Source organism: Thermothelomyces thermophilus, chromosome 1 (genome assembly GCF_000226095.1).
Source record: "Thermothelomyces thermophilus ATCC 42464 chromosome 1, complete sequence".
NCBI classification, from domain to species: domain Eukaryota; kingdom Fungi; phylum Ascomycota; class Sordariomycetes; order Sordariales; family Chaetomiaceae; genus Thermothelomyces; species Thermothelomyces thermophilus.
Genome location: NC_016472.1, coordinates 4078113 through 4093283, shown reverse-complemented (window position 1 = coordinate 4093283; position 15171 = coordinate 4078113). Strand labels below are relative to the sequence as shown.

At 57.8% G+C, this 15171-nt stretch overlaps 6 protein-coding genes across 6 annotated transcripts; 3 read left to right on the top strand and 3 right to left on the bottom strand.

The window, feature by feature from the left end:
* The first annotated feature begins 95 nt into the window (after nucleotides 1–95).
* Nucleotides 96–1314, top strand: MYCTH_2296263 (uncharacterized protein). The gene is made up of 2 exons (XM_003659305.1): nucleotides 96–642; nucleotides 796–1314. The coding sequence occupies exons 1-2, from the start codon at nucleotides 201–203 to the stop codon at nucleotides 1050–1052; spliced, it is 699 nt and encodes a 232-aa protein (XP_003659353.1). The 5' UTR covers nucleotides 96–200; the 3' UTR covers nucleotides 1053–1314.
* A 1-nt stretch (nucleotide 1315) lies between these two features.
* MYCTH_2296262 (uncharacterized protein) lies at nucleotides 1316–3323 on the bottom strand. Its single transcript, XM_003659304.1, has one exon. It carries the CDS (start codon nucleotides 3063–3065, stop codon nucleotides 1470–1472), a length of 1596 nt encoding a protein of 531 aa, XP_003659352.1. The 5' UTR covers nucleotides 3066–3323; the 3' UTR covers nucleotides 1316–1469.
* A 680-nt stretch (nucleotides 3324–4003) lies between these two features.
* On the top strand, nucleotides 4004–5368 carry MYCTH_2296260 (uncharacterized protein). The gene is made up of 3 exons (XM_003659303.1): nucleotides 4004–4305; nucleotides 4360–4924; nucleotides 5041–5368. The coding sequence occupies exons 2-3, from the start codon at nucleotides 4372–4374 to the stop codon at nucleotides 5337–5339; spliced, it is 852 nt and encodes a 283-aa protein (XP_003659351.1). The 5' UTR covers nucleotides 4004–4305; nucleotides 4360–4371; the 3' UTR covers nucleotides 5340–5368.
* A 375-nt stretch (nucleotides 5369–5743) lies between these two features.
* MYCTH_2296256 (glycoside hydrolase family 15 protein) lies at nucleotides 5744–8500 on the bottom strand. Its single transcript, XM_003659302.1, has 5 exons — nucleotides 8175–8500; nucleotides 7747–8066; nucleotides 7161–7674; nucleotides 6240–7033; nucleotides 5744–6143 (listed from the first exon to the last, which is right to left on the bottom strand). Exons 1-5 carry the CDS (start codon nucleotides 8318–8320, stop codon nucleotides 5875–5877), a joined length of 2043 nt encoding a protein of 680 aa, XP_003659350.1. The 5' UTR covers nucleotides 8321–8500; the 3' UTR covers nucleotides 5744–5874.
* A 1754-nt stretch (nucleotides 8501–10254) lies between these two features.
* On the top strand, nucleotides 10255–12171 carry MYCTH_114237 (uncharacterized protein; the record flags this gene model as incomplete). The annotated part of the gene is made up of 4 exons (XM_003659301.1): nucleotides 10255–10680; nucleotides 10742–11048; nucleotides 11135–11990; nucleotides 12117–12171. 4 exons carry the CDS (start codon nucleotides 10255–10257, stop codon nucleotides 12169–12171), a joined length of 1644 nt encoding a protein of 547 aa, XP_003659349.1.
* Nucleotides 12172–12315: 144 nt separating this feature from the next.
* Nucleotides 12316–14214, bottom strand: MYCTH_2296252 (uncharacterized protein). Its single transcript, XM_003659300.1, has one exon. It carries the CDS (start codon nucleotides 13710–13712, stop codon nucleotides 12582–12584), a length of 1131 nt encoding a protein of 376 aa, XP_003659348.1. The 5' UTR covers nucleotides 13713–14214; the 3' UTR covers nucleotides 12316–12581.
* Between the last annotated feature and the right edge of the window lie 957 nt (nucleotides 14215–15171).

The window sequence follows — 15171 nt, the reverse complement described above, 5'->3', positions numbered from 1 at the left end:
CCCTAGGACATCCGGCTTTAACGGGGCCGGCCGGGCGCCTTGTACTAGTAATCCGTAGCATCAACTCAGACTTGCGCACTCGGCGGATTCCGGCCCCCGTATAAATTTTTACTCCAATCCCCATCCCGCATCACGCCCTCAAACAGCAGCAACTCGCTGCAACCGGCGCAACAAACACAACCCACACCCCCCACGCGACCATGATTTGCCGAACCTGTCTCCGGCGAGCCGCAGGCCTCGCCTCCCAGCAAATAACAGCACGGCCGCTCGCGCGGACAGCACCGCCGGCGGCGGCGACGGCAACGGCAACGGCAACGGCGGCACGGGCCTTCAGCACAACCTCGGCCACGCGCAACGCCGCGCCGACACCGAACCCCCCCCAACAAGCGGCGACGTCCGGCCCGGCCGAATCGTCGACGCCAGACCTGACGCCGCTCACCCCTCCCCCGGCGGCCGATGCGAAACCGGCACCGATCTCGTCCTGCCCGGAGGGCACCGTCCTCAACGGGCTGAACTACTTCAAGGGCAAGAGCGATCCCGTCGCCCTCGCCGACGACGCCTACCCGGCCTGGCTGTGGAAGTGCCTGGAGGTGCAGAAGAAGACGGACGCGACCGACACCGCGGACGCAGGGGATGAGTTCTGTTCGTAGCTCCCTCCCTCCTTTCCCTTACCCAACCCCCCTCCTTTCAACTCACTCACGGGTTAATTTTTTTTTCTTTTTTTTTTCTTTTTTTCTTTTTTTTTGTTTTCTCTTCTATTTTTTTACTGACGATTCACGTTACCTCTCAAAACAGCCAAGTCCAAGAAGCAGCGACGTCTGGCGCTGAAGCGGCAGCGGCAGCAGGAGGCGCGGATCCTGGCGTCGGGCGACCTCGAGGCCCTGGTGCCCAAGATCCCGCTGCAGAAGCAGACCGTCAACCTGCCGGCGGCCGAGCCGGGCAACGTGGCGCAGGCGATCGAGGCGGTCGACAAGCGCGAGGAGCTGCGCAAGGCGATGCGCAAGGAGCGGCGCGCCAAGATCAAGGAGAGCAACTACCTCAAGGCCATGTGAGCTTGCTTGCTTGCTTGCTGGCGCCGTATCCGAGGGGTTGGGCAGCAGAGTATTATTCTACATATGTTTGCTGTGTGGCTTGCTGCTCGGGAGAGCGACATGAGACTCCGAGGGCCCGGGCGGGCCGTTGATGGCGGGCGATGGCAGTCAGTCTAATGCTGTGTACAAACAGTGTGTATTGTATGTGTATTCTTCGTGTTGAGACACATTTATCAGACCACGGCAATAGATCTTTTTGGTTTCCACGGAAATCATCGCACCCTGGTCCCCGTTTTATTCGTCAAGTGTTACATCTGAATGTCATGCTGCCGAAAGATACATCGCTGGGTATAAGCAGATGATGGTGAACCCCGTCCCGCACATGTTGACCCCATTGAAGGGGGGGGAAAAAGGGGCAGAGAAAATGACCAAAAGACCTTAATCCTCCTCTGTCTCGCCAATAGCCGATTTCTTGAGCAGAATCTCCGACTTCACGTTCCTGATGTTCCCCTCGAGTCGCTTCCTCATGATGGGCTGCACCGAGGCCGCGAGCTGCTCTTCGTAGCTCTTGAGTTGCTTCTTGAGACTGGCGATGACGTTCCGGATGGCCGCCACTTCCTCGTCCTCGTCCCCTTCCTCCTCTTCTTCGTCCTCGTCTCCGTCCTCCTCGTCGTCCTCGTCCGACTCCTCCTCCTGGGCCTCCTCCTCCTCCGCCGCCTCCTCTTCGGCAGCCGCTTCTTCCTCGCCCTGTTGGCCGGGAGTCGCGGCGGTGGCGGCGCCCGGCGTGACGCCCTCGGCTGCGGCCCCGGGAGTGTCGACCATTGGCGTCTCGACGGCTTCCAGGAACTCGGCCTCGAGGGCGGCGTCGTCGACCTCGAACTCCTCCTCCTCCTCCTCCTCCTCGGCTTGTTGCTCCGCGGCGCCGTCGCCAAAGTAGTCGTCTGCTGCGTCTTCCTCGTATTCCTCCTCCTCGTCCTCTTCGTCCGCCCGGCCGTTGTGCTTGTTGCTGTCTATCCACTCTGTCCGGACGTTCAAGGCCTCGCGGTCGGCCGAGAGCAGGCGTTCGACCTCGGCTTCCTTGTTCTTGATCTCCAGCTTGCTGAGGCGCTTGCGGAAACGACGGTTTCTGGCGTCGTGCATCGGCGGCGTGATGCCGTGGGGCCACCTATGGCCGTGCTCGACGGCCTTGGGGAGGGGTGCCGTCTTGGCCTCCTCCTCGCTATTGACCGGGGCGAAAACCAGTAGCATCTGGCAGATGTCGGACGACTTGACCATCGACTTCTTGTCCCACGTCTTCATGCCCTCGGTGATGGTGGGAAGATCCAGGAGGATGGCGGCGAACATCTGGCCTTTGACCATGACCACGGCCCGGCGACCTTCCTCGTCCAGCCATTTGATCTGGAAATCGGCGCCTCCCTGTGACTTGGGAACGCCGATCTGTCTGTTCTGGATCGCCGTTCGTAGATACTCGCAGTGCTCGCCGGGCATCATGCGGAACAGGAACTGCTCCTCGATGACCGGGTCCACCTCGCGATCTTCCGCCTCCGAGTCGTAGCCCTCGCCCAGTGGCTTATGTGGAATCCGGCCCGAAGACTTGACCTTCAGCGTCGGTTGTCGCACTAGGCCTGGCGTTGTCGGTCTGATGGTGATCTTTGTCTTTTTGGCCTGGTGAGTCGTCGAGGTGCCATTGGCGAGAGGGACGTCGTCGTCGTCGTCCTCGTGGTCCTCGCTTTCTTCTCGGGTCCGCTTTTTCGCCGACGGCTTGCTCACTTGACCGGCCTTGGTCTGGGTGATCTTGGCATCAGCCGAGGCCGTGTTCGCCCCGTTCTCTGCTGCAGCAACGCTCGGACGGGGTGCACTGTTGGGTGGGTGAGAGTCGGCCGGGGTCGAGGGTTGTGATTTCGAGACGAGGCGAATCTTCGGTAAGCCTTGGGATGGCGTCCCCGGGGTGGAATCGCCAGCGGTCGTTGAGCCACCAGTAATTTTCAGGCTCGGTAACTTGATAGACGTATGCGGCTTCTGTGATGTTTCCATCTCTGTTGACTGTACTCAAGAGGCTGAACACAAGGGTGGGTTGAGAAAACCGACGCTGTCGCCGCAGCCCGCGTACGAGCGCGCGACTCGAACGCAACCTTGGAAGCCGGAACAGCTTGGCAAAAGAAATATTTACCAGCGTCCCAGGTAGTCGCTCGGAGCGTCGGATATTTGTCTGGCGCTGCCCTGTTGAGAGAAGGGCTTCGGATCTTGGTGACCGCTGGCAAACTAAACGGTGGGCGCTGAATGTTCGACCGCTGGTAAATGCGACGCGATGTGGATGAGGAATGTTAGCGCAGATACTAGATCCCGGCAACGGGTCTCACCTAATGCTTGGCATCGACATCTGCGGGCCGTGCAATGTGGGGTGTTTACAAGGGTTTACGGAGAATACTACGGAGTACGGAGTAGTAAGGCAGGTCTTGGGATGCTTCTACGGAGTCCTGTGTAGTGCTGTGGACACGTACTGCGTACGGAGTACTCCGTACACCAGAAGAGCACTGATGACCTAGTTCTTTTTGGCAAGACTACCCTACGTAAAGTAGAGTGGGCTTTGAAATTGATAATAGAGAGTAGGACGCCGTACGATTACCACAAACAGAAGACACCCGAATGCCTGACCTACCATGTTACTACTCCGTACATACAGAGGAATACATATATGCAAGGTACCTATCAGGTAGTGTATTTAAGGAGTTGGAGCATAAGTGGCCAAATGCTTGGTTGGAGTTCACAAAACACGAGCAGCTCGAGTCTACAAAGGTCATGGAAACGCTCCGTGCATTGAACTGCTGATGCAGCACCTTAATGCGTACAGTAGGTACAGTAGATACAGAGTTACATACAGAGGGCCAAACCCAGGACTCTGTGCGCGATCTCAAAGGCCCACATATCGACAGGCCAGTCAGCCGTGGGTTTCGTTGCCGAGACCCACTCTCCTCACGTACTTGCACAGGAAACATCAGCACGCGTCAACACAGCATACTGAGCGCTTGCAACCATTTCGTCTCACACATGCTATCAGGAAAGCTCTTTACTCGCTAGGGCTTTGTTCTCACAGCAGTTTGGTAAAGGGAACTCTGCGTGGCAGGCGGAGGGGAGGGGGAAATCTCATGGGCTCAGCGAGCCGGTGATGGGCCATGAGCAATTCTTCTCATCTCACAAACGATCAGTGAGAGAAAACAGCAGCCCACCCTCATTTCTTGTACAAGTATTAGCCTGTTCCGGGACCATACCAAAGGTTCGTCGGCAGACAATCCTCAACAACTAATTACAACCACCAACATCTAAGCAGGCGGGTCGAAAAATGACACCACCGCCACCACTCTTCCACGCCCTCCTCCGCCCGGCCGTCCTCCAGATCCTACGCGCAACAGGTTACCATGCCGCCAAGACCTGCGTCATCGACTCGGTCACCGACCTCGCCGCGCGCTACTTCTTGCACATATGCCACCTGACGGCAGTCTTCGCGACACACAACAATGAAGGGTTACCACCCTCGCCATCACCATCACCATCACCGCCACTAGCACCCTCGTCATCATCACCAGGAGTGCCACCACCGGCATCGACGTCTGTCACTGATGCTCCCCCGGTAACAACAACGACAACGACAACGACAACGGCAGCGACGCTAGTGAACCCGGCCGTCCCCGCGCCGACCATCGTCGACGTGCGAATGGCGCTGCAGCGGGCGGGCGCGCTCCTGCCTGAGCGCATCGCGGAGGAGCAGGAGTACGTGGGCGAGGAGGACACGCGCGGAGTGGACAACTTCATCGCGTGGGCCATGGGGCCGCTTAACCGCGAGATTGCCAGGATCGCGCTGGACGGCAACGACGAGGCGGGGGACTATCTAGATGGTGAGTTGCTTCTCTTTTTTGTTACTTTTTTTCCCCACCCTTTGGAACAAGCACAGAGAGAAAATAAAAAAGAAGTGGCGCAAAATGGGCATCGGTACTGATTCGCGTTTCGGCAGCGCTCAAGAAGAAGCACAGCAAAAACGACGACGACTCCAAGTTCCTCGGCACGCTGCTGGGGAGGAGCATCGAGCACGGCGACGTGCTGGTGGAAGGGGGCGAGTGGCCGAGCATCCTGGCCTGGGAGGAGCGGAGGCGGCTCGCGAGCGAGAAGACGCCCGAGCCGCCGCAGCGGCCGCAGCAGAATCGCCACGGGGATGTCAACGGCGACGGGGACGGCGAGGAATCGCGGCCGCCTAGTTCCGGCCTCAGCTCGCTCGGTGACCGCAGCATCGCGGACGAGATGGATCTGTCGTAGACTATAAGCGTGGTGGCATTACGGCTAGGGAACCATGAAGGCGGCCGGTGGGATATCGTCAGTTACGTGAGACTGGGGAGAAAGAGAGGGGGGGGGGTGGAGGGGTGGCTATAAACCCGACGTGCTGCAGCACGTGGGACGTAGTGAGTTGGGGAGATGGACAACCGGGCGTCGGCGCAATGAGCTTCTGGTGGCAAGGGAATAAGTAGCCGAGGATGGGGAACAGCATAGCGACGGCGTTACGGAAGGAGATGAAACAAGGCGAGTCGCCATTCTTGTCACCGGGATAAGGGTTCCCTGAGCCTTGACCGCTGGTCAAAAGAATTTGAGCACTTAGGGACACACCCACAGAGAGGAAAAGAGGGAGGGAGGGAGAGAGAGGCTGGGAAAGCTGCGAAGTAATTGCGGCCATCCCGGCCTTTACTCATTAATGTAGAATACACAACAAATCGTAAATCAATTTAGTGTCTTGTAACTACCAACGGGCAGCTCCCTCCAGATAACCCAAACCGTGGCAAACGTCTCGCCCGACCCACTACTTCTTGGGCTCCGAGACGCGGTCCAGATTAAAGGCCGCACTGATGAGGGCCAGGTGGCTGAAGGCCTGCGGCGTGTTGCCCAGCTGCTCGCCGCTCCGCGAGATCTCCTCGGAGAACATCATCAGATGGTTGGAGAAGCTGAGCATGTTCTCAAACAGGTTGATGGCGCGCACGAGGTACTTGGATTCGTAGACCGACGCCCGCGTCATGGCTTCGACCAGCCAGAACGTGCACATGCTGAACGCGCCCTCGTGGCCGCCAACACCTAAAAAAAAAAAAGAAGGGAGAGATCCCCACATGTTAGCCGGCTCTCCCAGGGATTCTTGAAAAAAAAAAAAGATCGGTTGTTTGTTTTACTCACCATCTTCGGACACCTCCGTGTTGTACCGGTACACCAGGCCGGTGCTGGTCAGCCCGCCCTTCTCCGGGGGCAGCATGATGCGATCCATGGTGTTGAGGAACCTCGGGTCGTTGGGGGCGATGAAGAAGACGAGCGGGGCGATCAGGATGGACGAGTCGAGCATGGTATTGTTCTCGTAGCTCTGCACGAAGCACTTCATCTCCTTGTTGTAGCCTTTCTCCATGATCTCCTCGTACAGCGAGTCCCGAGCGGCGAGCCACTTGACCCTGTTGGGGCACGGGAAGTTGCGCTTTTCCGACAGGCGCAGGCCGCGGTCGAAGGCCACCCAGAGCATGACCTTGGAGTAGGTGAAGTTCTGCTTGTTGTTGCGCACCTCCCAGATGGACATGTCGGGCTGGTGCATGATGGTGAGCACGTAGTCGAGCATCTCTCGGACCGTGCACCACAGATCCCAGTGGATCGGCTTGCCGTACTTGTTGTACAGGTAGATGGCGTCCATAAGCTCGCCGTAGATGTCGAATTGCTGGTGGAAGGCGGCCCCGTTTCCGATGCGCACCGGTCTGCTGCCCCGGTACCCGTCCAAGTGCGTCAGCTCGCGCTCGGGGATGTCGGTCTCGCCGCGGATGGTGAACATGATGGGCAGCCCGCCGTCGGCTACGCGCGACTTGAGGAAACGCTCGCTGATGAAGCCCATGTAGGCGTCCGCCTCCTCGGTGAAGCCCAGGCGCAGCAGGATGTAGATGGTGAAGCTCGCGTCGCGAACCCACGAGAAGCGGTAGTCCCAGTTGCTTGCCCTAGTGGTTAGTGTCCGGCGTTAGAGACGGTATGGGGAGGGAGGCCTAGCTAGGGGAGGAAAGGGAAAGAGAAAAAGAAAAAAAAGAAAAAAAAAAGAAAAAAAAACAAAAGGGTCGACTTGCGTACCGGACGCCCCCGATAGCTTCGGGGATAGAGAAGGTCGGGGCTGCAATGATGGCCCCCGTCGGCTCGTACGTCATGAGCTTCAGGATCATGAGGCTGCGTGACACCACCTCACGCCAGCGGCCCTTGTACTTGCTCGTGGAGATCCAGTTGTACCAGTACGTTTGAGTGTCGTGCTGCTGCGTGTCGAGCACGGCGCTTGTGATGTTTTCCGTGACGTGCTTCTCCACGTCGTTCCGTATGACGAAAGACACGGCCTGTCCCTCGCTGATGTCGATACAGGCGACGACGCCCTCGCCGAGCATGCCGGGCTTCAAGACTTTCCTGAAACGGACGATGGGCCAGCTATCGTCGCCGTCCTCTCCATGGTCGATGATGACATCGAGCTGTAGCTTGGTGCTCTCGCTGTGGAACGCCGCCGTCTTGCTCTGGTTGCAGTGCGGGACACCCTCCTCCTGCAGGATAGTGGTGGTGTGCGGCTCGGTCGCATAACCAAATGCAGGGAAGATCTCAACGTCTACGGTCCGGAGGACAATCCGTTAGCACCACAGTCCCCCTTTCATTCTTCCAAGCCCGAGAGGGTACCAACCCAGCTGGAGACGGCCGCGGACGCACTCGACGCGACGGACTAGCCACTGCTTCAGCTCCTCCTGGACGCTCGTCATCTCGCGGTAGGCGCCCTGCTTGGGGCCCTTGAAGATAACCTTGGCGTTCTTCGGCCGGGGGAAGAAGTCGACAAGGTCAACCACGCCATCCTCGTGGATGTAGCGGGTCTGCAGGATATTAGATGATGGCAAATACTGTTGCTTCGTGGTGCAGCTGAGATGGGAAGCCGGCTGGATGCTGAAGTAGCCTCCCTTATCCTTATCCAGGAGACGGCAGAAGACTGTTGGTGAGTCGAACTCAGGCCTTGAGGGCGGTGAGGTTGGGTTAGCTGAGGAGCTGTATTCGATCGAGAACTATCCGGCAACTCCGTGAACACAATGTGCTCGATGTGTGTATTGAACAAGTACTCACCAACACATGAAGTCGACGCTGCCGTCCATGCCCACCATAGCACAGGTTCTCATGTTACCTATCAAGCCATAGTTTTCGATTGGCAGGTAACCACCGCCCTGCTTCCGCATGTGACTCTCGTTTTGAGTCGAGAATTGCGCTGCCATCGGGGGGAAAACTAATCGGTGTTGAGCCTAGAGATTCCTTGGGGCAAATAAGCACGTCACACACGGCGATCTTGTGAGCAATAAGCGGGCAAAGAGAAGCCAACGCTCAGGGTGTGTTTAAGAAGTCGTGGTAGGTGCAATATTAGGATGAACAGGAGTTGGATGGATGACTGGGTCGGCCACTGGCATACATAACTTTGTGTGTAGCGGAAGAACCAGGACAATGACGCTGAGTTGAGGGGTTCTTACCTTAGGTACCAGGTATCTATCTAGGTACCTAAGGTAGGTAGGTACGGTAGCTAGAGCTCTCTCAGCCCTGATTTCTAGCGGGTACCCGGGTATTCCAGCGATGGCTTTCAGGTCAAAAAAGGTCACCTTCAAGTTGACTCGGGACAACGATCCTGTCTAAGCACTTCAGAAGGTAGTTACAGTACGGAACAGGACTTCTTCATCACTTCTGATCAATGGAACATAGGGCCCAACCTGGTCCTGCAGGATGCTGCTACCAGCGTTAACCGAGTCAGTAGTACCTTTCTTGCTGCTGCGTGCGCAGTAGCAAGGAAGTGGATAAGCGGGCGCGACTTAGCAATCATCACCTATGACGCAGCACATGCCCGCTGGACGGAGCCGACCTGGAGGATAGGCGTGTGGGGACTGCAGGGCGAGCGGCGGGGTTCTGGCCATTGCGCAGCCCAGCTGGCTGGGTTACACTAGGCTGAGAGGGTCCACCGCGTTAGTTAAAAACAAACCCGTGTTTGTGTGGAAGACACGGAGAAATGTAGCGACAGAGGTGGCTACAGTACGGAGTAATTATAAGTTATCGTAACACAACGGGCGAGGTATGCCTGCTGTCAACATGACTACTGCAACACCAGTAAATCCATACACTATCTGAGCGAGTCTGAGGTTGCAACGCCCAGGCTGGTGTTCCCGGTTCTGCATTGCCCTCTGCAGAAGAAGTCGGGTACAGATTACGGACCCTCGTAAGACGTCAGGAGCGTACTCTAGTAAGGTGGTTGGTACACCACCTGACCTCTCCTTACTTAGATTTGCTCACTCACAAGGAGGGCGAAACTGTCGGGGTGCTCGGTCTGAAGTATGATCGCCCGCAGACGCCCTCGGCGAGGCCCCTTGCCGAACGCTGCAATCGGACAGCGCATGGGATGGGCCTTTTTCCGAAATGGCCGTTTGCCGCTAGGTGTCTCAACTGAAACGGACTGATGCCGGTTCAATTTGCGGCTCGCGGTACATACTGCACTGCAGATGCATTTCGGATTTTGTTAACGCCCACGCAATCCTGAACCAAAACGAGGAGATGGCAGGCAGCACATGGGACGACGAAGCGCTGCCTCTCTCCTTTCTTCTTCGGGCGAGGAAAGTCAGACCCGGCCACTGCCGGCACAGAGCGTTGCCAGGCAGGCCAGGGAAGCAAGCGTCTTGGCAGCCCCTCGGCGGGCGTGCCCCTGCAGCTATTTCAGCTGTTCCCATCTGTCCACGTTGAGACCCAGCTGGGGGGCCTTGCAGCTAAGAGCCGGACATCCGACTCGAAGCCAATCCAGGACGTTGTCTCGTGCCAGGAATGGGAATCCACAGGCACCCATGCCTTAGCAAGATTGGCTGGGCCGCCCCTCGACGCCTGTGCAATTGGGACCATCATGAGGCCTCGCCGTCTGATCACAAATGACGGTTCCCTTTTCTCCAAACACTTCCTTCTCCGACCTTTCTCCTCCCCCAACGGCCATTTCGGAACTCGAGCCTGACTCCGTGGCCGCCTTCAGCCCCGTTTCCCCAGCCATCTCGAGGGCGCACGCGACAGCACCTGTAAACTGGCGGATCAGCGGCCCCCAGAGTATCCGCCGCACCGGTTCCTGCACCCTGGGTCAACACGCACTTTCCGGTCCCCGGCCGCGGGTTCGGGCCCCGGCGACATCGAGATGGACACCGTCACGCCTTCGGGTCACCGTCGCCGGCGAAGCAGCCTGATCAATCCCGCGAATTCCTCCACAAATGACCGCCACCGAGCGAGATCTCAATCCATCCGCACCGTACCCACCGGGGACGATGACAACAAGATCCTCGAAGAGAGCAGCAGCAATGAGTCTGTACGGCCCGGCGAGGTGGATTCCGGCGGTCTGACAGACGAGGACCTCCACGATGACGAGGAGACTGGTCTGACGGGGAGAGACAGGCGGAGGAAGAGGAGGAAGAAGAGGAGAAACCAGCTGCTCGACCAGCGGGTGGTCGGTGACCACATCTCCCCGGAGGAGAAGAAAGAGGCGGACCTCAGCGTCGTCAAGAACCTCTTCATCAATACCGTCCTGATTGGGCTCTGGTACTTGTTTTCCTTGTTAATATCCTTGGTATGGGAACACTACTGCCCCCGATCCGGCGGAACAAGGTGCTAACACGCTGCCCTCCCAGTACAACAAGTGGATGTTTTCTCCCGACAAGCTCAACTTTCGGTTTCCCATGTTCACCACCGCCGTGCATTTCATCGTCCAGTTCACCTTAGCTTCATTAGTTTTGTACTTTTTCCCCTCGATGCGGCCTAAGAACAACAACCATCATACGTCCGATCTGGGCCAGTCAAGACATGAGGCGGAGCCGGAACGGCCCATCATGACCAAGATGTTCTACCTCACGAGGATCGGGCCGTGCGGTGTCGCGACTGGTCTGGACATTGGCTTGGGCAACACCTCCCTCCAGTTCATCACCCTCACCTTCTACAGTAAGTTTTTCTTTTTTTTTTCCCTAAGTGGCCGCCAAATCTTCTCGCGCTCCCCTCTCGTCTAATCAGCATGCGTTTTCTTGTAGCAATGTGCAAATCCTCCTCCCTCGCCTTTGTCTTGATCTTCGCCTTCCTCTTCCGCCTCGAAGCTCCGACCTGGAAGCTCGTAGCAATCATTGCGACCATGACCCTCGGTGTGATCATGATGGTTGCCGGCGAAGTCGAGTTCAAGCTCGGCGGGTTCGTGCTCGTCATCGCCGCCGCCTTCTTCTCGGGCTTCCGCTGGGCGCTCACGCAGATCCTGCTGATCCGAAACCCGGCCACATCGAACCCCTTCTCCAGCATCTTCTTCCTCGCCCCCGTCATGTTCATCACCCTCGTCGCCATCGCCATTCCCGTCGAGGGGGCCGGCGCCCTGTTCGCCGGCCTCCGCACCGTCGCGGAAGAAAAAGGTCTGCTCGTCGCCCCGCTCATCGTTCTGTTCCCGGGCGTCATCGCCTTCCTCATGACCGCGTCCGAGTTTGCCCTGCTCAAGCGCACGTCGGTCGTGACTCTCTCCATCGCGGGCATCTTCAAGGAAGCCGTCACGATCTCCGCGGCCGCGCTCGTGTTTGGCGATACCATGACCGTGGTCAACGTTATTGGCCTGATCATCACGCTGGCCGCGATCGCCGCCTACAACTGGATCAAGATCAACAAGATGCGCAGCGAGGCCCAGACGGATGTGCACCGCGGGCACCTGGCCCGGGCAGTGGAGGAGGAAGAAGAGGAGGAACGGGGTTTGCCTGGCGGGAGCAAGAGTGGGAGCGGCAGTGGCAGCGGAAGTGACAGGGACGATGATCAGGCGGAGAGTGCGGGGTTATTGCGGCGGAGCGTGGACAGGAATGAAGGGGTCATCTTCACCGCGGACGGAGGGGATACGGTTGCCGAGCCGGGAATGGAGTTGTCAACGGCACCCAGTGGTGCCGGACAACTTGCGAGGGATGGGAGGACTGGTTGAGAGAACGGTCTTGCATTATGACAGTGTCTCCTGTGTTTGAGTGGCATACTATTATGATACCCACATAGGCAACCAGTGTATCCTTTTTCTTTTTTTTTCTTCTTTTCCTCTCTCGTTATTTAATTAGCAGTCTCCTAGTTCGTACATATGACAGGTGGTGGTGTGGAGGGAAAAGGGGGGGTGGGGGTGTTAGAGGGTTCAATGTGAGACCCCAAACGGCGGTCTAGAGTGGACTTGGCAACGCAGTATAGAGTATCTCCTGTTTGTTTATCTAAAATTGTGTATGTTACAGAGAAGAAATAACCCCGCCCTGTATCTCGATTCAACGCCCTCGCGATGTCTTGCTACCCGGAAATCAAGGCAGTATTCCGTGCTCTACGTCCCCCAACAGTAACGAGGCATTTGTGGCGTCTTAACTATTTTTTTCAGAAGAACCACCTCCCCCATTTCCCTCAAAAATAAGACCCTCGCAAAATCATCAGGATCGATTATTCTCTTCATCCGAGGTTTGTCATTACCGACTTTCGAGACTGTTAACCCAGCAACTTCAACCCGCCCTTGGTCTTTTGCCCGGGCTTGGTGATGCCGCTGCCTGCCATCGGCCCGAGGTGCGGCTCGTACGCCCCCGTGCCGTCGTTTCCGGCTCCCATTCCGCTCCCACTCTTGTTCCCCCCGCTCTTCTTGTTGTTGTTGTTCTTTCCCTTGCGTTCCTCCTTGACCACCACCGGCTTGATCTCCGTCTTGGCCTTGCGTACCACTACGGGATGGCTCTGGATGTACTTGCCGTTCATCTCCTTGGCTGCCTGGAAGAAGTCCTCCGGGTCGCTGAAGCTGACGAACCCGAAGCCCTTACTCTTGTTGGTGCGCTTGTCGCGGATCACCTTGGCCTTTTGCACGCTCTTCCAGCGCGAGAAGGCCTTGAGAAGGGAGTCGTCCGTCGTCTCGCCCGCGAGGTTGCCGACAAAGAGGCGCAGGTGCGTCGGGTCCCACTCGAGCAGCGTGTCGTCCTGCCATTTCTTGCCGCCGCCCTCGCGGTAGACCGTCTTTTTCTTCTGGTCGGCGTCCGCGTTCGCGTTCGCGCTGCCGTCGGCCGCCTCTGCCGTGCCGGCCTGCGCGCCCCCGGGCGTGTTCGTGCCCGTCCGGCTGCCGGCGGCGGCGCCTGCTTTGTTGGCGGGGTCGTTGGGATCCTTGGGCATGTACGCGCTCTGCCACTGGGCTATTTGTGCTGCCATCTCCGGGTCCGTGTCGGCGGCCGCGCCGCCCGGTGCCGGGAAGGGGTTCCGAATCTGGGGGGGCGTCGAGTAGCTGGCCGTCGCTGGGGCGCCATAGTATGGAGGCTGCTGTGGGTAGTTCGGTGCGGACGCGTAGCCGTAGGCTCCGGCTGTGCTGTAGGCTCCGCGGCCGGCGCCTATGGCGGGAGCGGTAGGGTTGCCCACGTAGGGCGAGGTCGCAGCCGGTGCGCCATAACCGGCGGCGGGTGTCGCGGTGGGCCCGTAGCCTGGATAGGACGGTGTGGGTGCTGTGTAGCCGGCGGCGGCGGAAGCCGGGGCCGTGGGTGCTGGCGAAAAGGCGGGCTTGAATCCCGAGAGCTTGGTGGCCGGTGGACGCGGCGGAAGTGATGGATGCGATGGCTTCGAGACACCTGGAGGACCCGGGTACGACATGATGAATTTCTTGCGCCGACGGGGGAAAGAATGTTGGCAGCAACGCGCTGATGAAAAAAAACGTACCTGAGCCCAGTCCAGCGACGGCTATGCTCCTGTACTAGGTACCTTTTGCACCGAGTTACCTGGCTCACGGCGTGAATCCCCAAGACTAGGTGCGGTCGCTGTCTGGCTTTTGGACAACAATCGTGGCTGGAATTCTCTCGCGCTCTGTGGCGGTGTCCCTGCTTCCTTGCATTTGCTCCTCACATCGGGTGCGCGGGCGGCTGGTCGCACGATCACGTGATCCCACAGACCTACCCCTAGTTTCCTTAAATGATCCCACTGTGTATTTAGCTAACGTTGCGTCATGCTTCCCGAAGTGTAGCGGGGTAGGCGGAGTCGAGCCGAGCAGTTCGTGCTTGGTCAGCAGGTTGTGGAGTAAGCTTGAGTGATTCTTCAACTACTTGTCTGTTTTCGCTAGGATAGAACTTTGGGCCTCAGAATACTGCGCCGATTTAGGGCATATTCGTAAGGAGGCGAGAGGCGTTTGAAAGGTCAAAACACTCTGTACGGTAATACAGATAGATGAGAGAGGTTGGGAGAAAATGTAAAGCCTGCTCCCTTACGCAGTGCGGAGTGCAGAGCGGAGTTTAAGCGGAAACGGAAATTAACTTGGTAATTATCCGTATTTCTTTCCGGTCCCCCCCCCCCCCCCCCCTCCGGCCGAACCCAACCATGGTGAGCTGTACATCTTCGATGAAAGCAATGGAAACATCGCTTCGAAGACTCAACGAAATGTTCAGAGCGGACACATCAACATCGGAGGCAGAGAATTCTTCGCCCCTCCCCGGCCACAGTTCGTCACTGTCCCATTGGGCCGGCAAAACTAGGTGCGGGAATTTGGGTAAAACAATTGGGAGGCTTTGGTGGGGTGGCCATCAACCCCGCGGAACCGCGAGAGTCTTGGGAGCGTGGGGGGCACACCTCTCAAGGAGTTAAGTTGAATTACGGCCAGGCACATTCGGATTACACACCATCCGAAGCGCGCGGCCAGCAAGGTTTCTGCTGTGTAATTCCGAACGATCCGCGGAGACTGCCGGATGGAAGGGCCGTATTTGTCTATCAATTTACTCTGTACGTCGACCAGCCCAGAGGCGCAAGTGCGGCAAGATAACAAAATTGAACGAAGGCAGCTTGCCAAGCGTGGAGAGGGGAGTGAGGAACCTGTCAAGTGGAACCTGTCAAGTAAACCGAAACTGAAACTACTAGGACTGCGTAGTGTACGGATTACACTATTGTTGTTTTGCAATCTGCCCAGGTCGGCATGGCGGCATCCGTAACCGGAAGGGGTTGAAGGCTCCCTGACCCGCCTGGCTGTGCCGCTTCTTCCTGTTGCAGCTCGAATTTCGAAACCCAACAGGTTATCATACCGTGTTCTTGCCGGGCGAAAATGGCCCGAACATGTATGTACATCCAC

Coding starts and splice junctions, on each gene's coding strand:
- MYCTH_2296263 (XM_003659305.1), top strand. CDS start 201: ATGATTTGCCGAACCTGTCTCCGGCGAGCCGCAGGCCTCGCCTCCCAG. Junction 643..795: donor GGACGCAGGGGATGAGTTCT/GTTCGTAGCTCC, acceptor CTCTCAAAACAG/CCAAGTCCAAGAAGCAGCGA.
- MYCTH_2296262 (XM_003659304.1), bottom strand. CDS start 3,065: ATGGAAACATCACAGAAGCCGCATACGTCTATCAAGTTACCGAGCCTG.
- MYCTH_2296260 (XM_003659303.1), top strand. CDS start 4,372: ATGACACCACCGCCACCACTCTTCCACGCCCTCCTCCGCCCGGCCGTC. Junction 4,925..5,040: donor GGCGGGGGACTATCTAGATG/GTGAGTTGCTTC, acceptor GCGTTTCGGCAG/CGCTCAAGAAGAAGCACAGC.
- MYCTH_2296256 (XM_003659302.1), bottom strand. CDS start 8,320: ATGGCAGCGCAATTCTCGACTCAAAACGAGAGTCACATGCGGAAGCAG. Junction 7,675..7,746: donor CCGCGGCCGTCTCCAGCTGG/GTTGGTACCCTC, acceptor TCCGGACCGTAG/ACGTTGAGATCTTCCCTGCA. Junction 6,144..6,239: donor CACGGAGGTGTCCGAAGATG/GTGAGTAAAACA, acceptor TTTTTTTTTTAG/GTGTTGGCGGCCACGAGGGC.
- MYCTH_2296252 (XM_003659300.1), bottom strand. CDS start 13,712: ATGTCGTACCCGGGTCCTCCAGGTGTCTCGAAGCCATCGCATCCATCA.